General features: G+C 48.2%; 1 protein-coding gene across 1 annotated transcript in view; it reads right to left on the bottom strand.

Annotated features, from left to right (window-relative positions):
• FBN3 (fibrillin 3) overlaps positions 1-25,876 on the bottom strand; it is a gene marked incomplete at both ends in the record, with an annotated part of 154,835 nt that overhangs the window by 25,426 nt on the left and 103,533 nt on the right. The window contains 15 exons of the mRNA XM_081938392.1: positions 72-197; positions 2,157-2,222; positions 4,882-5,034; positions 9,713-9,838; positions 10,129-10,248; positions 10,911-11,039; positions 11,136-11,252; positions 13,051-13,176; positions 14,212-14,337; positions 15,933-16,058; positions 17,697-17,768; positions 19,747-19,896; positions 21,069-21,194; positions 21,561-21,686; positions 25,707-25,775. Coding sequence (XP_081794518.1) covers positions 72-197; positions 2,157-2,222; positions 4,882-5,034; positions 9,713-9,838; positions 10,129-10,248; positions 10,911-11,039; positions 11,136-11,252; positions 13,051-13,176; positions 14,212-14,337; positions 15,933-16,058; positions 17,697-17,768; positions 19,747-19,896; positions 21,069-21,194; positions 21,561-21,686; positions 25,707-25,775 — 1,758 coding nt within the window. The remainder of the gene's footprint in view (positions 1-71; positions 198-2,156; positions 2,223-4,881; positions 5,035-9,712; positions 9,839-10,128; positions 10,249-10,910; positions 11,040-11,135; positions 11,253-13,050; positions 13,177-14,211; positions 14,338-15,932; positions 16,059-17,696; positions 17,769-19,746; positions 19,897-21,068; positions 21,195-21,560; positions 21,687-25,706; positions 25,776-25,876) is intronic.

The following is a 25,876-nucleotide window of genomic DNA, read 5'->3' as shown; positions in this document are numbered from 1 at the left end:
AAGGGAAAGCTTCAAGTAGGGATTGAACAGCCCTCTCTCCCGAGATGACAGGCGCGGCGGCCCCCACTCACCCACGCAGTTGACCCCGGTGTAGTCCAGGTTGTAGCCGAAGGGGCATTCGCAGCGGAAGGACCCGTCTGTGTTGATGCAGGCGCCGTTAATGCAGATACCCAGATTCTCCGCGCACTCGTTCACGTCTGCCAAGGAGATCACGCGGAATGAGCAACACCACGGACGGTGCCCCTTTGTGCTAACACGTGTGGGCTGTTTCTCACAAGCCCTCCCCCCAAATGTGGCAGGGGACTTTGAGTATTTTTATTAGTTTATCAAAATAGAAAAAATACTAAGAAAAATGAAAATAAATGTGATGGGGAAATAGGGGAGGAAGATGGGAAGAGGAGAAAGTGTAGGGGAAAGGGGAAAAAAGCACTGATTTCCTACTCCTTTCCGTGTACTACAATAAAGTGCTTGAGGTGGGGGGGAAAAGTGAACTTTGATTTGGGGTTTTAGATAGGTTTGCTGTTATAGGTGCGGTGGCCTAGAGGTGGCGCTCTTGCTTCACAATCAGAAGCCTGTGATGTGAGTTCGATCCTAGGTAAAGACAGATATTTCTCTCTCTGGGCACAATGAGAATATATCTGCTGAACAAAACTCCGCATTGGGGACAGGGAAGGGCGTCTGGCCACTAAAACCCTCAGCTCCATTCAGATACCCAGACTCCACCCCACAAGGGATCATGGGGTCGTGAAAAGATTTTTTAAAAAATAGGTTTGTTGATATAGACGTCTCTAATATATATTATTACATAAAAGTTTTAAAAAATGAGGTTGTTTGTTATTACCTTATTCTACCGCAGGGGTCCCTAACCCTTGGGCCGCGACCCACTACCAGGCTGTAGCCTGTTCAGAACTGGTCTGCGGAAGTGGCAAGTGAGTGTGTGTACACACGCAGTTGCACTTGCACACACAAAGGGTGGCCGAGTGAGCACATACACGCAGCTCCACTTGTGCAAATGGCAGATTGCTCACATGGAAACACCCCCCTCCCCCCCCCCCCACTGATCCACAAAGCTGGAAAAGTTGGAGACTGTTGTTCTACTGCGCAGGAAGGAATTGGAAGTCAATGTTTTTCTTCCTTTGTTATTGTCCCCCCCCCCCCCCTTTTTATGCATTGAACTTAATTGTAGTGTCAACCCTGAAGCTGGCCTGACCAAAGCCGTTTTTACCGCTTCAGTGTTGCTACATTTTGAGTAGTTTGGAGAACTGGCAAATACCACCTCTGGCTGGCCCCAGGAGTGGGCTGGGAATGGGGATTTTGCAGGGTCCTTCCCCTGCCACGCCCCCAAGCCACGCCCACAGAACTGGTAGTAAAAAAAATGAATTTCACCACTGGGGGCAACTTGAGATAGAGGGGATTTTGTAGCCAAAACAAAATACTTTCTCTTGGGACACAAGGACATTCTCACACCTGGCCGGAGGAAGGTGGAGTGATGCTACCTGGTTGCCAGACTGTACTGTGATTGGACTATGTGACTTGTTTTGAGAAAGATAATTTATTTTTACTTTTAATTAGGTGAAAACCACAGGAGTCTTTAGAGTCGGTTTTTACCAGATCTGTGCCAATATGATATTTCCAACAAAGCTATTCCTGGAGGAATCAACGTGCCTCGGGGTACTGTTCGTTACGGGTGTATTACTTGGAATCCTGACATGTGGGCTGTGTTTCGGTGTCAGGCCCTGGGACAAATTGGCTGAACAATAACACTCCTCAGCGCATCCTCCACAGAGGACTTTGCGCCGTGAACGGAAGAGAGCCGTTCTTGCAGAACCGATGCTGACGGCAGCTGTCATTTCAGCTTATTTTTCTAATCGATCACGAGACTTTGCAAAGCAATTTCTGTCCTCTCAGACAGTGGCCTCCAGGACTTTTGGGACTGTCTATTTTATCGAGAAAAATGTTTTAGGCATGCTTCCTCAGGATAACAGGGGGAGCTGGGCTCACCTTTGTGACTCGCACGTTTTCTGACGTTTGACAAAATTTTCTTCTGAGCAGTCTACCTTAACATCTGGATGAAGGCCAGGCTGCTTAATCCTGATGAAAATTCGCAACGGGGTACAGAGGTCAAGATAAAATTCACTCTTGGCTTCAGTGCTTACCTTCCCGGGAATCTCCGAGCCCCGGAATGGCTCCGTGGCCGTACGGACACAATTCTTGGAAGGCAACTGCGGATGGGAGAGGCAAAAGCTATTGTCACAAGCATTTATTTTACAGCGGGCCCCCAAGTTATGACCACAATTGGATCAGAATGGGTTGCTAAGGGAGGCAAAGGTTAAGTGACTTGTGGCCAATTTTATGGTTGTTTTTTTTTTGCTATGGTTGTTAAGTGAATCACCTGGTTATAAAGATAATGCAGCTGCCCCCACTGACTTTGCTGTGTGTTTGTGTGTCACAAATGATGATCACATGACCCTAGGAGGCTGCAACCATTATAAGTACATGCCAGTTGCCAAGTGATAAGATTTTGATCACCTGACCTTGGTACAACAATTGTTAAGCGCAAAGACTGGTTGTAAGTCACTTTTTCAGTGCTACCGTAAGTTCAAACTGTTGGTAAACGAACGGTTGTAAGTCAAGGATTTGCGGAATTTATTTTTCAAAGCAACTCAGGACTCTGGGTGGCTTAAAAAACAATTAAATATAAACAGAACAACAACAACAAAAAACAATGTAGGTACAGTCATTTAGTGACTGTTCAAAGTTACAGCAGCACTGAAAAAAAACCTGACTTACGACCATTTACACACTTATGACCGTTGTAGTATCCCCAATCAAAATTCAGACCTTTGGCAACGGACTCCTATTTATGACGGTCACCGTGCCCTGGGGTTTGCAACCTTCTTATAAGCAATGGGGAAGTTGGATTCCTTTAACAACCGTGTGTGTAGGGGAACCCGGAAGCGTCATGGCGAGAACGGCTGGGAAAATATCGAGCTCTGCCCAGGTACGCAAAAACCCTGCAGGCAAGTTGGCATCTAGAGGTCCTTTGTGGACCGGAATCGTCTTGAAGGGACGAAGCACTTAACCGTTGCCGTGATTTCCTTATCAAATGTAGCAAGAATGGGGTGAGATCCACTTCACAATGGTCTCACTTAGTAATAGAAATTTCGGATTCTCAACTGCGGTTGTAAGTGGAGGTCTACTTTTAATGCCCATCTCGTTGCGAGGACTCTGGGTGCTTAGAAGCGATGGAAACCGATATAAAAAGAATGAAAAAATAAAGAGAACAATACAACTATTTCAGCTTTTTAAAAAATCTCCAACCAAAATCTCCCCCATTGGAGCCTGAATCTGCAGGGAAGACGAGCCGGAAATGGAGCCGAGGGAGATTGCAGGGGCAGCTTTGTTGGCTTTGGAGGAAAATGGGGAGGGGCAGACCCAGTCAGGCCAGGGCTTTTCAGGATTGGGAGGGCTTGTAGGCCTGACTGGGAGGCAGGATGACCAAGAGAGGCTAAACAGTGAACATGAGAGACAGAGCTCAGGCGAGGAATAAGGACCACTCACTCCTGATCCAAGAGCATGGAGAGTGGAGAGAAGGCGAGAACAGCGCAGAATGACCAGACTACTCGGGAGGAGAGCGCCCCGCCCCTCTTCACAAGGCACACATGGGGATTGAGACTTAAGGAGACGCTGTGGGGAGGGGCGTTGAACACTGAATTTCATGGAGTGCTGACATTTGAACTTTCCTGGATTCCTCGCATTCTTTCTGGATTTCTGGATTCCTTGCCTTGCTCCTTTGCTTCTTGGACTCCTCGACTTGCCCTGCTGGATTTTTTGCTTTGCAGCCGTGGTCCTCACAGGGTTGGGCTGGACTGTTTGCACCCAGAAGCTGCTTGAGGTGTGTGTGTGTGTGTGTGATTACTTTGCTCCTGGACTTGCCAGAAACGTGGGAGCATTTGGGGAAATTTGGGGAAATAAAGTGGCGCTTTGAACAGCCAGCTGCCTGTGTTGCCTCTGTGCCCCGAGTCATCACACTCTCCTCCTCCAGACCCATGTCCAAAGCTGAAGAAATGGTTGTATTGCTCCCATTTGGGGGGAAGACCCCTAACTCCTGTTCTGACCTAGGCACAAAACAGACCCCTTGTCCCGAAAAAAAAACCCCTTTTTATTTGGCTAATGTGAATTCCTAGCATTCACATCTAGCAAAATCCCGGCAGTCCTTCAAGGATAAATTGCAACCACAGACTTTATCAGTCCTTGGACAGTTGCTAGCTTCCATATGCAATGCTGTACAAGGAAATACTTGGCAAGGAGTCTCTCAGATAAGCAAATCTTCACGCTAAGGAATCAATTGTCTCCTGCAAGCTCCACTCCCCTTTTGCTGCTGTTTATTTCCTATGGGAGGGGCCGTTCAGCGTCCCTTGTGCCTTTACTTCCGAGTTGACCTCTGTCCCTTAATTGTTCCCTTCTCCTGGCAGCTCTGCGCATGTGCACATCGGGAACAGGCTCCAGCTGTTCTTCTGCCCCACTGATCTCCGACTCCAAAGGCAGCTGATAACTGTTGGCTGGCCCTGATCCTATCTCTGCCTCCAACGCAGAGTCCTCACCAGACCCTTCCCCAGACTCCAGGACTGGCCCATGTTCCTCCCCAACCTCCTCACTGCCCGAGTCTGCCACCAGCTCTGCTGACCACTGATGGGCCACAACAACTCCCTTGGGTGCAAGGGGACAACCTCTTCCCTACTGATGGAGGCGGGGGTAGAGGCAGGGGTCTCCATCAGAGTCCCAATCATCAGCGAGAAACCATCAAAGAGACTGGGGAGGGGGGGATGATGATGATGAAGGTCTCCTGGGCCTCCCCCCTCCCTGCTCTCTGTCTCCTACCGTTGCCTTCCTGGGGGCACAGCTCGCAGGGGTCTCCCCAGCCTTCGCCTGGCATCTTGCTGCAACAGCATCGAGCCTTGGTGGTGTTGAAAGCTTTGGGCACCGAGCACTTGCCGTTGTCGAAGCGGGTGAAGCAGAAACTCTGGCGGGTGTCTGCAAATGTTGGGGAGGGGGAGATACATGGGGTCAGGAAACCAGGAAGATCTGGGGTAGGAGGGGAGGGAGGGTCCCTGGCTCCTGGACCCCTGGCTCTCCCTTTCTTATTTTTTTAAAAAAAATTATGTTTATATAAATGATCCATTTTCCATTAACCAACGTGTCGTCTGGGTACAAATATTTTGTGCCAACATTAAAATACAATCTTATTCATTACTCTCATCCTGGCTTAATTTCCAATACCTTAAGTATCCAATATTATAACAATCCCATTGTGATTTATTTAACTCCATTAGTTACAGTATATTAACTATTAATACATTTTCTATACTTTGGATAACTTCTTTTATTATTCATTCTTATATCTGTTCTCGAACTGCCGATAAAAGGATTCCCAAATTCTATAACAATCGGTTTGTTCTTTCTCTTAGATAGCCAGCGTGAATCTGTTCATTTCTGCACATTCTAATCTTTTCCTAATCCACATTCCCCTCTGTAGGGATCTCAATGAATCTGCAGGGATCTCAAAGCTGCGGAGACTCCACCGGGAGGAGAAGTCTACCTCCAACACACAGGACACACTTGATGTGCCAAGACTCTCTGTTTAAAGTTCCCCAAACTTTCCCGGTTGGTGGCCTGGAGGGGGGAAAGAGGAGATGATTTCGGGGGGGGGGGGGAGGCACGTGGGTGTGTTTATGTGAATGCATCAGCACTTATTGCTTGCACAAATGGGGCTCTGAGCGCACAAGGTGCTCGCAGGACTAGGCCCTCACGTGGCCCGTTCATGAATACGCCATGACCCTATGGTGGTCTGTGGCCCACAAGTTGGGGACCCCCCGGGGTAGAACATTTAGCTACTTGTCTGAAATGGGATAGGGTCTCCTGCTTCAACAGGGGGTTGGACTAGAAGACCTCCAAGGTCCCTTCCAACTGGGTCTCCGGGGGTGTGCATAGGCAGATCCAGCATGTGGTGCCATCCGTATCATTATTTTATTCCATAAACTTATATGAGCCAGGATGGTGCAGTGGTCAGAGTGCAGTCCTGCAGGCGACTTCTGCTGACTGCCGGATGCCTGACATTTGGCAGTTCAAATCTCACCAGGCTCAAGGTTGACTCAGCCTTCCGTCCTTCTGAGGTCACTAAAATGAGGACCTGGATTGTTGGGGGCAAGAGGCTGACTCTGTCAACCGCTTAGAGACGGCTGTAAAGCACTGTGAAGCGGTATATAAGTCTAAGGGCTATTGCTAAGGAGGTAGATCCTGGTTGAGTTGTAGGAATGTCAGCTTACTTTACTTTACTTTACTTTATTTGGACTTTTATACCGCCCCCTCTCCCCAAAGGGACTCGGGGCGGTGTACAGTCGGATAAAACACATAAATAAATAGAAAGTACAAACATAATTACATACTCAGTACCTAAAAGAGGAGGCTATAAGAAACTGTACATAAAGCAAAGCAGCTAAAAACAATATTTAAATAACCCCTAAAAATACCCAATTAAAATATCTGCCAGGAGGTAGAATAAGACTATGAATGGGCCAAGCCGGCTAAACGGAACAGGTGAGTCTTCAGTTTTCGTCGAAAGGAGAGAAAGTCGGTGGTGGTTCTGATATCGGGGGGGAGGTCATTCCAGAGGGTTGGGCCCATCACAGAGAAGGCTCTACTCCTAGGTGTCGCCCGTTGGCACTGCCTAGTGGACGGCACCCGGAGGAGTCCTTCCCTGTGAGAGCGAATCGGTCGCAGGGAAGTGTGTGGTAGGATGCGATCCCGCAAGTACCTAGGTCCTGAGCCATGGAGCGCTTTAAAGATGGTAATTAACACCTTGAAACGCACCCGAAAGACCACAGGCAGCCAGTGCAGCTCGCGCAGGAGCGGTGTTACGTGGGAGTACCTAGTACTCCCCATAATAGCCCGCGCGGCTGCGTTCTGGACTAGCTGCAGTCTTCGAGCGCGTCCCAAGGGAAGCCCCATGTAGAGGGCATTGCAGTAGTCCAGCCGAGACGTGACCAGTGCGTGAGTGACCGTGCGTAGTGCATCCCGGTCCAGTAGGGGGCACAATTGGCGCACCAGGCGAACCTGGTGGAACGCCCCCCTTGCCACGGCTGCCACATGGTCATCCATAGACAGCGGGGCATTTAGGAGGACGCCCAAATTGCGCGCCCGTTCCACAGGGGGCAATTGCTCGCCCCCTATGGTCAGTGATGGAATCAACTGACTGAACCGGGGTGCCGGTAGCCACAGCCACTCAGTCTTGGAGGGGTTGAGCTTGAGTCTGTTGTCCCCCATCCAGACCCCGACGGCTTCCAAACACCGGGTCATCACCTCGACAGCCTCGTTGGGGTGGTCTGGGGTGGAAATGTACAGCTGCGTATCATCAGCGTACAGATGATACTCCACCCCAAAACCACGGATGATCTCCCCCAGCGGCTTCACATATGCATTGAACAGGAGGGGCGAGAGGACCGACCCCTGAGGCACCCCATAAGTGAGTGGCCTTAGGGTCGACCTCTGCCCCCCTGCCAACACACATTGCGTCCGGTCGGAGAGGTAGGAGCCGAACCACCGCAGAACGGTGCCTCCAACTCCCATCCCCCCCAGCCGGCGCAATAGGATACCATGGTCGATGGTATCAAAAGCCGCCGACAGATCTAATAGGACCAGGATAGAGGAACAACCCCTATCTCTGGCCCTCCAGAGATCATCGACCAACGCGACCAAGGCCGTCTCCGTGCTGTGTCTGGGCCGGAAGCCGGACTGGCGTGGGTCTAGATATTCGGATTCCTCAAGGTGTCGTGGAAACTGCTGTGCCACCACATTCTCTACAACCTTCGCTAAAAAGGGAAGGTTGGAGACTGGACGATAATTAGCTAGCTCCATCGGGTCAAGGGAAGGCCTCTTGAGTAAGGGCCTCACCACCGCCTCTTTCAAGGCGGCAGGAAAGGACCCCTCGCTCAAAGAGGCGTTCACCAGGCCCAGTAGCCAGCCTCGTGTCACTTCCCAGGATGCCAGTACCAACCAGGAGGGACACGGGTCCATTAAACATGTGGTCGGTCGCAGCCGTCCACGCAACCTATCCAAATCCTCGGGGGCAACAGAATCAAACTCCTCCCAGAATGGTCTCACAAGACTCACTGTTGGCGGCTCCTCTGGTCCACTGAAGGGGGCCCATCCGCTCCGGATCTGAGCAATTTTGTCCTGCAGATATTCCCCAAACTCCACTGCTCTGCCCTGTAAAGGGGCTTCCCGCGTCCTCTGTGATAAGAGAGAGCAGGTCACCCGAAACAGGGCGGCAGGGCGGTTATCGGCGGATGCAATAAGAGTGGCACAATGTCTGCGTTTGGCCACTCTTAATGCCACAAGGTAAGTCCGTGAATAGGCTCTTACCTGTGTTCGGTCAGATTCGGAGCGTGAGGACCTCCACCTGCCCTCTAGGCGTCTTCTATGGCGCTTCATCACCCTCAGGTCCTCGGTAAACCAAGGAGCCCGGGTGGGTCGTCGCCGCAGGAGAGGCCGCAAAGGCGCAACTCGGTCCAGGGCCCCAGCGGCCACCCTATTCCAGGCGGCCACTAGGTTCTCGGAGCGAGAGCGGGTCAGGGCTACAGGGAATGGCCCAAGCTCCGTCTGGAACCTATCCGGTTCCATCAGGCGCCTGGGGCGGTACCAACTTGGACAGTTTGGTTCCGCCTCCTCACGGTGGGGGGTAGCGCCAGGGAAGTCCAGCCGGAGACATGAGTGATCTGACCATGACAGGGGAGTGATGGTTACAACCCCTCTTCCCAGATCACTCGTCCACTGTTCAGATACGAAAACAAGATCCAGAGTGTGGCCACCTTCGTGTGTGGGGCCCTGAATTAATTGGGTCAGGTCCATGGCTGTCATGGAAGCTACGCAATAAAAGAGGTGAACAAACTGTGATGGTGCAGAGGTTAGAATGCAGCATTGCAGGCTAACTCTGCCGACTGCCAGGAGTTCGATCCTCACAGGCTCAAGGTTGATTCAGCCTTCCATCCTTCCAAGGTCAGTAAGATGAGGACCCGGATTGTTGGGGGCAAGAAGCTGACTCTGTAAATTACTTAGAGAGGGCTGTAAAGCGGTATATAAGTCTAAGTGCAAAGGAAGGAAGGGGTAAGAGGCTGACTCCGTAAAACCACTGTAAAGCTGTATATACCGTAAGCCTAAGTGCTCTTGCTATTCAGCCATTTGTGTGAAATGGGATGGGGTCTCCTGTATGGGGGGGCTGGACTAGAAGACCTCCAAGGTCCCTTCCAGCTCTATTCTGATTCTGGTTTCCAACCCCCTGCTTGTGGATCAGCACCGGTCCGTGACATGTTGGGAACCGGACCACGGAAGTGGCAGGCGAGTGTGCAAGACACCATTTGCACATGTGCGGGATGAGGCTGTGCACGTGAAACCATCCACTTGCCCCCCCCTCCCTCACTGCTGCTGCCTGCCGGTGCACAGACGGAATGCTGCCATGTGCTCCATAAACCGATATTCCTGAGATAATTTCCCACTGGGCAGGATGGCTGATCGTCCGAGATTCCAGCTCCCTAAAGCGGGGAAGCTTTGGACTGAGGTGATGGGAGATGTAGTCCAATGCACGCAGAGAGTGGAGACAGAACATCCCCCGCCCCCAAGCCCGGAGATCGTAACCGTTCGTGGCTGGCAAACTCACCAAAGCAGCGCCGACCATTGTCGGACAGAACAAAACCAGGCGGGCAGATGCACTGAAAACTGCCAGGGGTGTTGGTGCAGGTACCGAAGAGACAGATGTTGGGGTCTTCCTCGCACTCGTTGATATCTGCAACCCACCAAGATGGATTACAGGCTGCCCCCCACATCTCTTTTCACCCCAAATTCGATCCATAGGCAGTTTTTAGTGCTGGAAGGAGCAGGAAAATCCCCTCCTTCCATGGATCAATGCACATAAAAAAAGGTGGGTCTGGCCACCGTCTTGACTTGACCCAGGGAGGAACCTATTCCCTGATGCGCCACCTAGGGGTCAAAGTCAGAGGGGGCCACAGACATCCTTGCCCCCCAGCGCAGGACACAAACATCAAGCGTTTGTCTGTGGTGCGTTGTGCTTCTTACCGATACAGTTGTCGTTCTGCACTTCGTAGCCGGGAGGGCAGATGCAACGGAAAGAACCTTCCAAATTGTGGCAGGTTCCCGGGGAGCAGCTCCCGAGTAGGCTGACGCACTCGTTGATGTCTGCGTGGAAGAAAAAACCCCACGTCACCTTCCCCATAGCTGGGAGCTGCTGGCCCTGCCCTGGATATCAGGGAGGGTTTCCGACACTACACAGGTGTAGGAGACACTGGCTAAGCCTTTGGAAATCAATATGTGGGGTGGCAGGGCAAGCGTGGGGGGGTCATGCACGTATGCGTGGGAGCGGGGTGAGAGGGGGAGTCGCGTGCACATGTGTGGGGGTCACACGCAGAGGGCAGAGTGCAGATGCGGGGGGGTGGGGGTTTCAACTTCCGGTTTGCGTGTTGGGCCGGCCTTCGCCCTCCAGAGCACAGGGCAAAAAACGGCCCCAACTCGCAAACCAGAAGTTCAGGAACTGACTTCCGGGTTGCCCATAAGGCTCTTTCTCTCTCTCCGGAGGCTTCAGGAAAGCCCCCTGAAGCCTCCGGAGGGTGAAAAACGGCCAAAGATGATGGTCTAAATCAACGCCTTGCGTGCCCTAAGAAATGGCTCTGTGTGCCACCTGTGGCCTGCGTGCCATAGGTTCGCCATCATGGCCCTAACCCTTCCAGGAAGAAGAAATGTAAATCCAGGGCAGAGGGGTGTGTCCCTATAAAGCAAGAGAAGATGGGGGAACGACACATTGGTTCTCTCAGGACCCCCCGAGGACCCTGGGAGATACCCACCGACGCAATTCTTGCCATCCGGTGTGTGGTCGTAGCCCTCCTGGCACAGGCACCGGAAGGACCCCATGTTGTTGATACACTGTCCATTGCGGCAGACTTGCCCAGCCAGGGAGGAGCACTCGTCGATATCTGTGGGAAGAGGAGGGTGGGACGTGTGGGGGGTCAGCACCACCATTCCCAGAGGCTCAGCCGGCCCCTCCTCTGGTCCCAACCACGCCCCCTTACCCATGCAGTCGTTGTTGTGGGTCAGTTCGAAGCCCGGGAAGCAGAGACAGTTGTAGGACCCCACCGTGTTCTTGCAGGTGCCGTTCCCGCAGGGTTGACGGTCGCATTCGTCGATGTCTGCCAGGTGAACGAGGAAACGCCCACACGAGAGTGACAGGGAGATATTATTATTGATTGATTAAATTGACCAGCCACCCATCTCACAGGCCAAGGTGCAATTATTATTGTTGTTGATATTACCACAATCACATCAGTGTGACATTCACGGAGATGGCTCCACAGTAACCTTTACAACAACAACCCTGTGAAGTAGGCCAACATCACCCCATTTTAAAAACCCACCATATAATGTTACGGATGCTCCATTGCTGGAGGATTTCAAAAATAGACTGGACAACTATTGGGTGAGGTTGGTGTAAGCCAGTGGTGGGTTGCGGATGGTACACCCATGGTACAGGCTCCGTTCCGGTACGGTGCTTCAGAGGGTCCACCCACCTGCCCGCTTTCCTGAGCTGTATTTGACCAACTGCGCCATTTGCGCACACAGCATACAGTGCAAACATGATGCTCCACTGAGGTGGTGGGCGCGCATGTGTGCGCAGTGCCCGTGCATGTGGTGGATGCCCAGCCCAGTCGCAGCGTACCAGTTGCGACGGGATTCGGAACCCACCACTGGTGTAAGGACTCCTGCCTTGAGCAGGGGGTTGGACTAGAAGACCTCTGAAGTCCTTTCCAGCCCTAGGGCTCTATATTCCAAGTTATCCTCTCACCACACAGGCTCCCCAAGGGATACTTGGATTTATATTCCTTGCAGACAGTTCGGCATTTGCGTTCTTTCAGCGAGTCGTATCAACTGGTCATTTCCACGCTTTCTGAGGGTAATTGAGGCCACTTGGAGGTTTTTCTATGTCCTCGGGGTCACCTGAGTAGTGCAAATGGGTGCGGCACCTTCTTGGAACTGCTGAATGGATTGTGTTGTAGGCTGGAGAAAGGTAGATGATGTCGTATCACCTCCAAGTGGCCTCAATGACTCTCTAAAATAATGCAAATGACCAGCATGTCAGGCCTGCAGCCATCTTTTTTTTTGGCTCTTTGGCCTGCCACACTTTCTATTATTCTACTATGCATTTTCTATTGTGGGAAGATGGGATTGTACGGAGTTAGATGACAGGTAGCCATAACAAAATTCTTTCTAGAAAGCCAAGGTTATCCTTTGTCTTTTCACCTGACCAGAACTGGATGGGTGAAAGCAGCCAGCGTGGCAGTGGGAGATTGGACCATGTGATGGACTGGTGGGTGTGGGGATGCAAGATCTTGAACTTTCAACTGGGTGGGGGAAACCGGGAAGCTTTCAGTTTCGGGTTTTCCCAGATGTGCCAACGTGGCTCTCTTCATCAATTGGAACTTGGAGCAATACTTCGCCTCGAACTCTGATTTACTTTTGGATATTGCACTATATTGCCAAAAGTATTCACTCACAACGGAGTCTGATTATGTGGATGGGTGAGCGAACACTTTTGGCAATATAGCGTATTTGGTACCCTGACACAGCAGTCTGCAAGGAGTATAAATCCTTCCCTTCCCCACCATCCAGTCAGAGCTGAAGAAGCTTCTTGGATGAGAAGCGAAACGTCTTCAAAGAAAAACGAGACAGTCCAGTTGCCTCTTTAAAAAAGCACCTTTGGGACAAAATACCCTAAAGGTAAACTCCCCCAATGACAACTCCTCCAGGTAGGTTGATATGGTGATGGGCTCAAGGTTACACAATATGCACTACTACAGGGTGGGAACTTCCTGTTGTGTGAACAACTGGTGAACAAGCAAAACAGGCCTATAACTGGAAATTTTAGGAAGAAGGGAGACGTCTCCGCAGGGCTGGCGTACTGTAAGGACGTCAAACCCCTGCGATACTGACCCATGCACATGGTCAGGTCCCCCGTGGCTTTGAACCCGTTGTAGCAGATGCAAAGGTAACTCCCTTCCGTGTCGACACAATCCCCATGGCTGCACACGTTGGGAATCTCTTGGCACTCGTTGCGGCCTGCAACACAAAAAAAAACACAGGAAATTCGCTTGAAGAGAGAAAAGCCGGGAAGAAGGACGAGCCCAAATCTGAGGCTGGTTAGGCTTAGACCAAAGCACAGTGCGATGCTCCAACCCTTAGAAGGTGTGACCCACTTTTTCTTCTTCCTGCTGTTCAAATGAACCAATTTTTCCCAACCTTGGTTACTTGAGGATGTGTGGACTTTTCGATGGTCACGTGATCAAAATTTGGGCCCTTGGAAACCAGCTTCCGACAAGAGAGTCAACAGGGGAAGCCGGATTCGTTTAATGACCACGTGTGTCAACTCTTGTCATAGTGAGGAAATGGGGAGGGGAGGGGAATGCATTCCACGCATACTTTCGGCTAGAGTCGGATCTCAGATGACTGCAGCAGGCTTGGGAGGGGTGCACCGCATAGGTGAATGTGATTTATGACACAGACTGAGGGGAGGGAAGGAACAGGGGTAAAGTTCAGCCATAATTCAAACGAAGCTTAGATCTGACTGCAAAAAAGGCCTTGCCTAACGGTGCTCCTAATAAATGATTAGTTTTGTTTTGAAACTTGGCTCGACTCATGAATCAATTCGGGCATTTTTAGGAAACCTGACAGACAGTCAGATCTGAGCCTCGTTTGAATTATAGCTGAACTTTACCCCTGTTCCTCCCCTCCCCTCAGTCTCTGTCAGTTTTAGGAAACCTGACAGTGTGATTCAATTCACACTGAATTGAATTCAATTCAGTGTGAATTTAATTCAATTCAGTGTGAATTTAATTCAATTCAGTGTGAATTGAATTCAATTCACACTGAATTGAATTCAATTCACACTGAATTTAATTCAATTCACGGCAGCCCTGATTCCCTTAGCCACCATGGCAATAACGGTTGTAAAAATTGGGTGCGACTCACTTAACAACTACAATGAAAATTCTGGTCCTAATTGTGGTTGTAAGTTGAGGATTACTTCTATTGAAACGATCAAAATTGTTTCCTTCTCCTTCATCGTCTTAAGATCAGGGTTCAAACCGGTCTTACCGACACACGCTCCACTTGGTGACAACTTGTATCCTGAAGAGCATTCACACCGGTAACTGCCCGGGATATTTAAGCAATCGGCGTTTCGTTGGCAGAGATTTTCCCCTCCGCTGCATTCATCTATGTCTGCCAGGGGACGGAAAAAGAGGAAGAAAAATGTCAGCAAGAGACAGAAGGACAAATGTCTCCCTGATTTTGACCTGAACACCCCATGCCTTCTCTCAGTTGCTCTGCTATACAGGAAGTCCTCGACTTACAACAGTTCACTTAGTGTCCGTAGTTACAACGGCACTGAAAAAAGGAACTTATGACCAGTTTTCACACGACCATTGCAGCATCCCCATGGACTCGTGATCAAAATTCGGATGCTTGGCCAGTGACTCACATTTATGACGGCCGCAGTGTCCCGGGGTCACATGATCCCTTTTGCAACCTTCTGCCAAGCAACATCAGTGAGGAAGCCAGATTCACTTAACAACCGTGTTACTAATTTAACAACAACAGCGATTCAGGTAACAAATGTGGCAGGAAAAATCGTAAAACTGGGGCAAAACGCACCGTGCAAGTTTCTCGCTTAGCAACATAAATTTCGAGTTCCATTGTGGTCATAAGCTGAGGGCTACCTGTATATTGAAAAACCACATCTTTGCCATTGCGGCTTCTCCACAACCACACCAGGGGGACAAGACATCGCATTTTGTCTTTTGCCTATTGTCCATGTTAGAAGAGAGAGAGGAACCAGAGGGGCAGTGGGAGAAGATTGTGGGGGGCTTTGATTGAGCAGCCATATCTGCCCTTTGACTGTTTTAAGCCCCCCCCCCCCCATGGACACCCCTGTCCTGAAAACTGAACCCATTAAATCCTTAGGTAGTCCTTGTTTAGCAACCATTCATTTTGTGATTGTTTGAACTTATGTCCGCACTAAATGAGGAGATCTACAATATAGGTAGTCCTCGACTTACAAAGGTTCATTTAGTGACCATTTTTCACACCTACAACTGCTGCATCATCCCCACGGTCAAATGATCAAAATTCAGACGCTTGGGCAACTGACTCATATTTACGACTGTTGCTGTGTCCCGGGTCACCTTTTGCGACCTTCGGACAAGCAAAGTCAACAGAGAAGCCAGATTCACTTAGCTGTCATGTTGCTAATTTAAAAACTGCAGTGATTCACTTGTGGCAAGAAAGGTTGTAAAAATCATGCACAACTCACTTAACAACTGTCACACTTAGCAACATAAATTCTGGGCTCAACTGTGGCTATAAGTCAAGGACTACCTATAGCTGCTGCCATCACAATGTCCCTCCATTGCGTGATCGCCATCAATGAGCTTCCCTGCCAGCTTCCTCCAAGCAAAGTCAATGGGGAAGCCAGTGGGAAGTCACAAATGGCTCTCACAGAAATCAGTGAACAACTGCAACCAGAACTGATGCAACTGTCGTTCAGTTGGAGCAATCCCAAGACATTGTTCTTTTCAACTGTACCATTTAATAATGGAGAGGTCGGTCCCAATGGCTGTCGCTAAGCAAAGACTACCTGTATTTACAAAGAAATTAAATGATATTCATGGCAGATGCGGCTGTATCTCCCCGGTCGTTTCTTCTTCCTGTATCACCACTCACCCAATCCATTCACCACTTTTATCCTGCTTGTCACAATTCCCTTTGGAGGTGAAAAGTTCACACACACACCCTTAAATGCCACCCCTGACTCTGACCTTCGCAGATCAGCAAGATGTTGTTATAACTGAAGCCGATGGGGCATTCGCAGCGGAAACTGCCGATCTGGTTGATGCAGACGCCGTTGGTGCAAATGGCCGGAATCTCACTGCACTCGTCAATATCTGCATGGAAAGAGGGAGGGGGTGGAAGAGGACGGGGCCAGTTTGAAAAAAGCCCCACCTTCTTTTCAAGGGGGCAGGATGTGTGTGACACAAGGCTGAGCATGAGCAAAAGACACCCCACCCCCATTTAGCTATGGGAACCATGGGATCAACTGAAGTGAGTAAAGAATTGTGTGGGATTCAAACATTCCCGGTGATGTATTTGTTGTTTTATTGCTTTCTTGTCAGGGAATTAATTACACCGCCGGTGTCCAAATAAAGTCAGAGGTGCTGAAACAAACTCATAGTTTTATATAAATAAAGATATTTTACATCAATATATAGACTAGCAAACTAGATAGTCTGGCAAACAGGAGCATCATGAGGTAAATCCCAGAGCACACAAGGCGCACAAAAGAAAAAGGCGGCGAAAAAGGGAAACTCCCTCTTTACACCCAGAGCAACCAATCACAGTGCATATTGCCTCATGCATGAGCAGACAATATAGCCAGGAACGCAGGAACATCATGAGGTGTTAGATACTTGTTCTAACTACAATGGTTTCCACCAAGGTCCTCTGTTCCGGCGGGAACAGAGATTTAATCTCATTGGTCGAAGGGTCTGACAGCTCCCTATAAAAGGGCTGCTGTCAGACCCAACCTTCGCTGGATTGTTCTCACTTGTACTGAATAAAGAGCTGTTGTTACCGTTAAGCCTGTGTGTGCCTATCCATTACCCAATCTAAGATGAGGTAAATCTAAATGGTATACAGAACACAGAAAAGAAAAAGGCGGGAAAACAGGGAAACTCCCCCTGCACACCCACAGCAACCAATTATAGTGCTGATTGCCTCACACATTAGCCACCCCCCTCCAACCAATCAACTACAGTGGTATGTTCTGCCTCAGTGCACAAGCCCACCGCTCCAGCTACTAAATTTAAATATCTTTACATTTCTGACTTGTATTCAGACTGCTATCACTTTTACTGCTTCTCAGCTCGCCAATGAGACACTATGGAGGGAGGGGAGAGGGGATTGGAATGGGGATTGTAAACATCAAGCAATCAAGGCGTGAGAGTCAAGGTTACGTCAGCAGGGGTTTGCCAGACTTGCGAGACATCTTCTCACACCGTTGTGACACTCAATTGGACAATGCAACCTGCACTAATAGGAGGGTGGGAGGATTCTATACTTTAATTATATTGAATTGCACAGGAATAAGTATAAGTATAATCTTTATTGTCATTGTACTTAAATACAACAAAATTGGTTGTATACAGAAAGCCAAAGCTGGTTTTGCTTTCATTCTGTGCCAAAATGATGTACTCAATAAAGTTTTGCATTAAGAGATTGGATCGTCTCAACAGTGCTTGCTTGCTTAGGTTCATCAGTTGGAAGCTTGACACTTTTGTTCTTATCTCTATTGCTTTTAGGATGGTTTTCACTTTTTTTAAACATTCTTTTTTAAAAAAAAAATCACAACAGTCATTCATCTTAAAAATAAAATCTGGAAAAATTGAAAAGTACAAACAGGGTTTTGTTTTTCTTATAAACTCTTCTTAGTTTAGCATTTAGGTTGGATTGAAGCACTGACACAAACATCAGCCTCCGTGCAAAGATAGCAGTGATGGGTCACACGAAATTTGGGGTACACTCACCAATTGGCTTCCCTGTGTGGATGTCGATGATGAAGCCGGGCGCCTGGTTGCCGCACAGGATCTGGTATTCAGCTAGAAAAGAAAGACTTGGTCATGTTTCTCCAGAGGCATTTCCTGGAAAGGCAAAAGTGATATCTGAAAAGCTCAAGAGGATCTTCAGCCAACACAACATATGTGGACACAAAGGCACAATCTTCTCCATCCCAAGGATAAAACACTCAGACACAAACTGAGCAACGTGGGATATGCAACACAATGCAGTGAGCCCTGTGCAGATCTGTACATTGGGGAAACAAAACAGCCACTTCACAAACACATGGCACAACATGGGAGAACAAACCCATCAGGACTAGATTCAACAGTCCGTCTGCCTTTAAAAGACAAAGGCCTCTCTTTGAAGACAGCAAAGTCCACCTTCTGGACAGAGAGTACTGCTAACTTGAAACAGGAGTCGAAGAGGCCACCTGTGTCCAAATTGAATAGCCTTCTCTCAACAGAGGCCGAGGGATATGACATCATCTCCGGTCTATAACACAGCCCTTTCCGCAGTTCCAAGAAGGCTCCTCCCCCGTTTGCCCCACTCAGGTGACCTTGAGGACACAGAGAAACCTCCAGGTGGCCTCAATGACCCTCTAAAAGGATGCAAATGACCAGCTTTGTCTGCAAGGGGTATAAATCCTTCCCTTCCCCACCATCCAGTCAGAGCTGAAGAAGCTTCTTCAATGAGAAGTGAAATGTCTTCAAAGAAAAAACAAGGAAGTCCAGTTGCCTCTTGAAAAAGCAGCCTTGATACTACCATAACCAAGATGACTGAGAATCTCCATAGACATTGAGCAACTCAGGTGTAGGTAGAAGAGAATATTTGTAGCTCGGGGTTGAACTATGCGGTCATTGGTGCTCTCTGAGCTGGGCTGTTTTCTTTGCCAACAGGGATCAGCCATCATCAAATCAGCCGTCGACAAACACATAGAGATTAACAACATCTACATACCGTTCAAAAGTTGTGGCCCAGAAGGAAACAAAAAGGCCGAAACGCCTCCTTGCCAGCAATCAACATGCAGATAAGTAGGGTTTAAAACCAGGATTAACATTAGACTGACAATCCAGAAGCAAACAATACCCTAATCAAGGATCAACAGTTAAACAAGCTAACAGTAAAAAGCGTAATCAAGGAATCATCAAGACCACTCTCACCAACTATGACAGGTCAGGCAACTAGAATAGAAACAGAGAGCAAACCCTACTCCCTTCTAGCACTGATAATGGGTTAGGGTTAGGATTGAAGTTATGGTGACCAAATGGTACTAACAACCCAGTTCCAAAGGTCTGACAGCAGGAGAGGGATTCAGCCAGTTTGGACTGTTTCAGGCGAACCGGGTGTTAATTTTGCATCTGGTTCGCCGAACCAGTTGTTCCGAGGACTGGCTGGCCCTGCCCACCCCTCCCCTCCCCGGAGTCTCCACGCGGCCTGTTCATCATGCCAGGTAAGTAGAGGGCCTGTGGGATGGCTCTGGGAGGGCGAAAAACGGGCCTACCACAAGTTCCGGAAGTCCGTAAACGGGCCCGTTTCCAGCTTCCAGAGGGCCTCCGGAGCCTGGGAGATGATGTTTTTGCCCGCCTGGAGGCTTGGGGAAAGCCTCTGGACCCTTGGGAGGGCGAAAAAGGGTCTACCAGAAGTTCGGAAACAGGCCCATTTTCGGCTTCTGGAGGGCTTCTGGAGCCCGGGAGAGAGGCCGTTTGCGATACTCATGAATCAATTAGGACATTTTTTGGAAACCTGACACCCAGGTCATGTGGCCACACTTTGGGTGCTCGGCAACTAGCCTGCATTTGTGGCCATTTGCCACACTTGACTGTGGTTTAGGATGTTTTTGCAAACAAAAAAAAGAAAGGCATTTCATGCTGGGTTATTTTTTTAGGAAAAACTCCTCGTGAACAATGGGTTCACTTAACGAACGAAGTGTTTGCTTAACGACTGTGGATTCACTTGGCAGCCAAGATGCCCGGCTTAAGGACATCACGGAGGCGAGGGGGCAGAGGGCCCACTCACAGCTGGCCGGCGTGGGGCAGGGTTCGCAGGGCTTGTTCCAGGCCTTGCCAATGTTGTAGGAGCAGCAGCACATCTTCTTGGTCATGTTGAAGGAGAGCTCGTTCTCACAGGTGTCGTTGTAGTTCCGGTAGCAGAGGCTTTTCCGCATGTCTGAAAGGAAGGCAGCCGGGGAACGTCAGTGGGCGAAGAGGCCCCGCCCCCAGCCCCAAAGGCCACCGCCCCCTCCCCCCCTCCCCCCCCCGGTCTCACTTTGGCAAAGTCCGATCTGTTTGGGAGGAGCTGAGACATTTTGAGAAGTGCCTCCATTAAGACCTGCTTATCTCTGTCGGTCTCTCTATCTCTATTGCTATCTTCTCTACGTCTCTTTGTCCGTCCGCCTGTCCGTCCACCACCCACCCACCCATCTATCCATCCATGCATCTATCTATCTTCTATCTTTCTATCATCTCTCTCTCTCTCATATCTTCCTATTTACCTATCATCTACTTACCTATTTTCTACTAATCTGTCTGTGTATCTGTCTGTCGGTCTATCATATTATCTATTTGTCTGTCTGTCTTTCTGTCTGTCTGATTTTCCTATCTATCTACCTATTTTCTACTTCTGGAGGGCCTCTCTCTCGCTCTCCAACTATTCGCTCTGTCTCTCATCTATAAATCATCTATCCATCCATCCATCCTCCATCCATCTTTTCCTCTAATCTATTGGTTCTATCACCCTACCTTCCTACCCACCTATCTATCATTATCGATCCTTCTTTCTCCATCCATCCATCCATCCATCCATCCATCCATATTTTCCTCTCTCTTTTATCTATCACTCTTATCACTATCTATCAGTATTATCTATCTATTCATCCATCCATCCATCCACCCACCCACCCACTCATCCATGCAAACCCCTCTCTTTTCCTCCATCTAAACTCTGGATTTGAACTATGGGCTGGGGACAATGAAATCAGCATCTGAGGTGTGATTGCCTTCATGTCCAACTCAGGGCCTTCCTGAAGCTCCTTGGGCCGACCACCACTGGAGGCTAGAAGATGGCTAGATGGATTCTGATCCCTTTGAGACCTTATTTAAAAAGTCTCTCAGTTTTGAAGAAGGAAAGCCCAAACCACAGCATTCTCCTCTTCTCTCTGTTTGATGTGGAACCTCCAGAGATAAGGGCAGTCTATCTTTTGATAGCTAGGTTAGTCCATGGGTCCCTCAGCTGAGTTACCTGGAGGGCCATCCAGCCACTGTAGGAGACCGGGGCTAATTGCTCCCTCACCCCATTTGCCCCCTCCTCCCTTTCAGCCCACCCTGCAGGGCTGTTCGTACCCATACAGTTGTTCCCTCCGTTGACTTGCATGTACTCCGGGGGGCACACACAGGTGTAGTTGCCGAGTGTGTTGTAACAGGTCCCTGGTCCGCAAATGCCGATGTGGGCAGAGCACTCATCGATGTCTGGAAGGGAAATATCAAAGGCTGTGAGAACAGGGGCCAAAAGCAGGTCAGTTGGTCAGCACTCCCAGGACAAGGGTGTGAAATCTGCAGAGGGGAGGTCCCTGCTGGGAGGAAATGATCTCAGGAGACAGGAGGGAGACCCCCAGACATAAAAACTATAACAGGGTGCAGATGGAAAGGAGGGTGTAGGAAGCGACTCAAAAGAGACCCTCCCTAGTTCTCCAGAGAGTAAACAGGGGGAATCCTGGGAGTTGAAGTCCATCTGTCTTAAAGGGATCACGGTTAGGAGACCCTATTCTAAGTGAATGGGTTGGGAGAATCCATGGGCTGCAATGGGTACCTACACCCCTTTCCCCACAGACTCACCTTCGCAAATACGGGTGTCCTCATTCAGGTAATAGCCCGGGGGACACTCACACTGGAAGCTCCCAAAGGTATTGACACAATTGCCACCTTGGCAAAGGCCTGGCAGCTCCTGGCACTCGTCTATATCTGTCAGAGAGAGGAAAGGAAGATCAAGGATCTGACTTTTGGGGATGGGGACGGGGACAGTGGAGAATGGGTCTCTCTCTCTGCCCCCACAAATGGGATTGCAGATAAAATTAGTGCAAAGACACAAATGGAGAAAAGTCTGTGTGTTCATCATTCTTTTTAATAATAAATAATAATAATGAATTAATTCAACAAATGCAGTTCACATATTTATTATTATCATTATATTGTTTATTCATTAAACATGAAACTCAGTCAACTGAATTATTATTATTACCTCTTTTATTCATGAAACATAAAACTCAGACAACTGAACATTTAAAGATGTGTCACAAATACAATTGACTGGTACTAATGGTTGATACGGGTTGCTCCCAGCGTCCCAGGTATATCAACCAAGGACCTCCTTAAAATATACAATGTTCTGAGCAGCACAGTTTTTTGCAGTTCCGCCGGTGTTATTGCAGGAAGCTGAAATTTCTTGATGTAAAATTTTTTACATCAATTTTTTACATAATTTTTTGTAAAATTCTTGGACGTGGTACCAAGTGCCCCGATGACAATGGGTATCACTGTTACATGTTTCATCCATAATCAGGTGGTTTCGATGGCCAGGTCGCGGTATTTCATGATTTTTCCCAGTTCTTTTTCTTCGACTCTGGCATCTCCAGCAACAGCGATATCAATAAACTGTACACTTCGGCCCTCTACAACCGTGATATCTGGCGTGTTGTGCTCCAAATGACGATCCGTTTGAATTCGAAACTCCCACAAGATCTTCACCTTCTCATTTTCGGTAACTTTTTCCACTTCGTGCTCCCATGACCTTTTGGACACAGACAAGTCGTATTTTTTTACATAATGACCAGTGGATTAATTTAGCAACTCGGTCGTGTCTAGCTTTGTAATCAGTTTGTGCGATTTTGCTGCATTCACATATTAAACGTGAAACAGTTTCGATTTTGTTGGTGGCAAAGTCGGCAGTTTGGGTTGCCAGTGGATTTTTGTATCTTCGCTTTCATGGCATTAGTTTGTAGTGCTTGTTCTTGAGCAGCCAGTATTAAACCTTCCGTTTCTTTCTTGATGGTTCCCATCTTAAGCCATGTCCATGTCAAGTTGCCATCACATTTTCCTTCAATGTTTTTCAAGTGCTGTCCGTGCAAAGCTTTGGTTTTCCATCTATTTAATCTGTCATCCTGTTGTTTTTCCTTGTATTCTGTCTGTGTTTCTGTTGTGTTTATATTGTTCTCCGTTTTCATAGCCTGCAGCAATTTTTCTGTACTTTGGTTCACATAATCATTCAAACTTCATTTTTCTTCTTCTACAGTTTGATGGATTTGCAATAGCCCCCTATTTTTCTTGGCAGGTACAACCTGACGATGCCACTTCATGGACGTAAAGCGTGGTACATATTCAAAAGTTTGCACGTTTTACTGTCCAAGTTTTCCAGTTCAGCCAAAGTCCAGTTGATGATTCCAGCTGAGTAGCCTATCACTGGAACTGCCCTGCCCACGTATTAATGGCTTTAATTATGTTTCCAGCATTCAGCTTTGATCTTAATATTTTGCGGACCCTCCTGATGTACTCCTTTTGTGTTGACTCTTTGACTTTTCCATTCAATATGTTATGTGCTTCCAATATGCCTAGGTACGTGTAACCATCTTCCTTTGCTAATGCTTTCACTATGCTTCCATTTCCCAGTTCTATTCCTTCTGTTTTTTCCATTTTTCCTTGCCGCATGGATAATATAGGACATTTTTCAAGTCCAAAGTTCATTTTGATGTCACTGCTGAACAGCTAAACTGCATTGAGTATTGATTTAAGTTCAGTGGGGCTTTTTGCATACATTTTTAAGTCATTTGTGTATAGTAGATGGTTTATCTTGCCAGGTTGGCTTGAGATTTGGTATCCCAGTTTTGTGTTTCGTAGGATTATTGTCAGTGGAATTAATGCGATGTTGAACAGTAGTGGTGAAAATGAGTCCCCCTGGATGATTCCTTGTCTGATGTTGACTTCACCAATGTTCCCCCCATTTGCTGTTAGAACTGTTTTCCATTTTTGCACATTTTTGCTGAATCTTTTGCTGATTCCAAAGTTTTCCAAACATTTAGGTTCAGTGGGGCTTTTTGCATACATTTTTAAGACATCCATGTATAGTAGATGGTTTAGCTTGCCATGTTGGCTTGAGATTTGGTATCATCATCATCATCATTAATCACACAGTCAGCCAGATGTTCAGGCTGGGTTGAGCATTTTTGTCTGCTGATTGAGTTATCATCAAGGACCTGAGATAGGCAAATCTGGATGTTTGAAGGTCTAGCAGATTATTATTATGTCTTTTATTCATTAAACATGAAACTCAGTCAACTGAACATTTAAAAATGCGTCACAAATACCATTGACTGGTCTTAATGGTTGATATGGGTTGCTGCCAGCGTCCTAGGTATCAACCAAGTACCTTCTTAAAATATACAATGTTCCGAGTAGCACAGTTTTTTGCAGTTCCGCTGGTGTTATTGCAGGAAGCTGCAATTTCTTGATGTGTTTTGTAAAATTCTGGGAAATGGTACCAAGTGCTCCGATATTTTAGCACGCTTTTATTGTGATAGGCAGTCCTCGATATACAAGTTCATTGAGTGACCATTCAAAGTTACAACGGCCCTGAAAAACCAGACTTATGACCATTTTTCACACTTACGACCGTTGCAGCATCCCCGTGGTCACATGATCGAAATTCACACACTTGGCAACTGACTCACGTTTATGACGGTCACACTATCCCCTTTTGCAACCTTCTGGCGAGCAAAGTCAAGGGGGAAAGCCATGTTCGCTTAACAACCGTGTGACTAGCTTAACGAGTACAGCAATTCACTTAACAACCGTGGCAGGAAAGGTCGTAAAATGAGGCAAAACTCGCTTAGCCACGGAAATTTGGGGCTCTGTTGTGGCCGTACGTCAGGGAGTGCCGTGCACACACGTTTCATTTTTGTAATGACTGTATGCTTCTTTATATTATATTATTATTTCTCTATATTATATGTTTTTTTTAACGTGTAGAAAGCTAGCACCCACCTCTCTCCTAGAAAAAAATGAAATATTCTAGGAAATTTTAAAAAGGCAGAACATTATCCCTCCCTGGATGAGAAAAGGAGAAATGTGCTCTTGGAAAGTAACCTCCCCACCTTTGCTAATAGTCCCAGAAAGGCTCTCTCTCTCTCTCAAGAATAAAGTTTCTCTTTTGTTCAGGGTGGAACTGAAGTGGTGGGATTTATTTTTTTTACTACCGGTTCTGTGGGCGTGGCTTTGTGGGCGTGGCTTTGTGGGGGTGACAGTGGAAGGATACTACAAAATCCCCCTCCCCACCCCATCACCTCTCATGAGGTGGAGGAATGTACACCCCGTACAAAATCAAGGGAGGCATTTTCTGACTTTCTGGCACGCGGAGCCCAAAATGTTCGCCTTTCTCCGCGGCTTCCTTGGGGCTGCCCCAGATTCTCATTATCTGAAACCTTCTGGGCAAAATTTTCAGCTTTTGTTTTCTGGAGAGTAGCTGTAAGAATGGCACCAGAATTGCAAAATCTGCTCCAACCGCCCATACCAAATGGCCTCAACGTTGCAAAATAACCGACTAATTAATTTGAATTGCAGCAGAGATCCGAAAACCTGCCAACTCCTGATTAAAGGATCAACCCCGCCGATCAATCCAATTGAATATTTTGCTTTATTCTGCAGCCAGAATGGATGCTTTTTTCCCTCTCTCCCTCACTCTCTTTTGATGCCTCTTATTCCCTCAGTTCATCATCCCGATAAAAACGATGCCCTCTGAATGTTCTTTTAAAGCTGGGAAATGTTTCCCAGGGATGCCATTAGTAACGTGATGCGTTTTCAATTTGCAAGGGTTTTGGCATCCACAGATGCTCTCCGGCGCTGAATTTCAGAGGGTCTGTAAGTTCAGGTGGGCTCAAGAAATCCTTTTCAGCCCCCCTCCCTGCCCCCTGCCCAAGTGATCTACTGACTTACCTTCCAAAATGACCGTGATGGGGTTTGGCCGGAAGCCTTCTCCGCCCGGACAAAGGGTCTTGTATTCGGCTGTAGGGTGAGAGAAGTGCATTCCAGGTGGAGTTTAGACTTTGGGGTGGGGGGTATCTTTATTTCAACCTTGGTGGTCACTTTAAGACGGGTGGACTACG

The sequence above is a fragment of the Natrix helvetica genome (genome assembly GCF_964273705.1).
Source record: "Natrix helvetica genome assembly, chromosome: 1".
In the NCBI taxonomy this organism is placed as follows: Eukaryota; Metazoa; Chordata; class Lepidosauria; order Squamata; family Natricidae; genus Natrix; species Natrix helvetica.
Note: the sequence above shows the minus strand (reverse complement) of the source record. Positions and strands in the feature narration are given on the sequence as shown.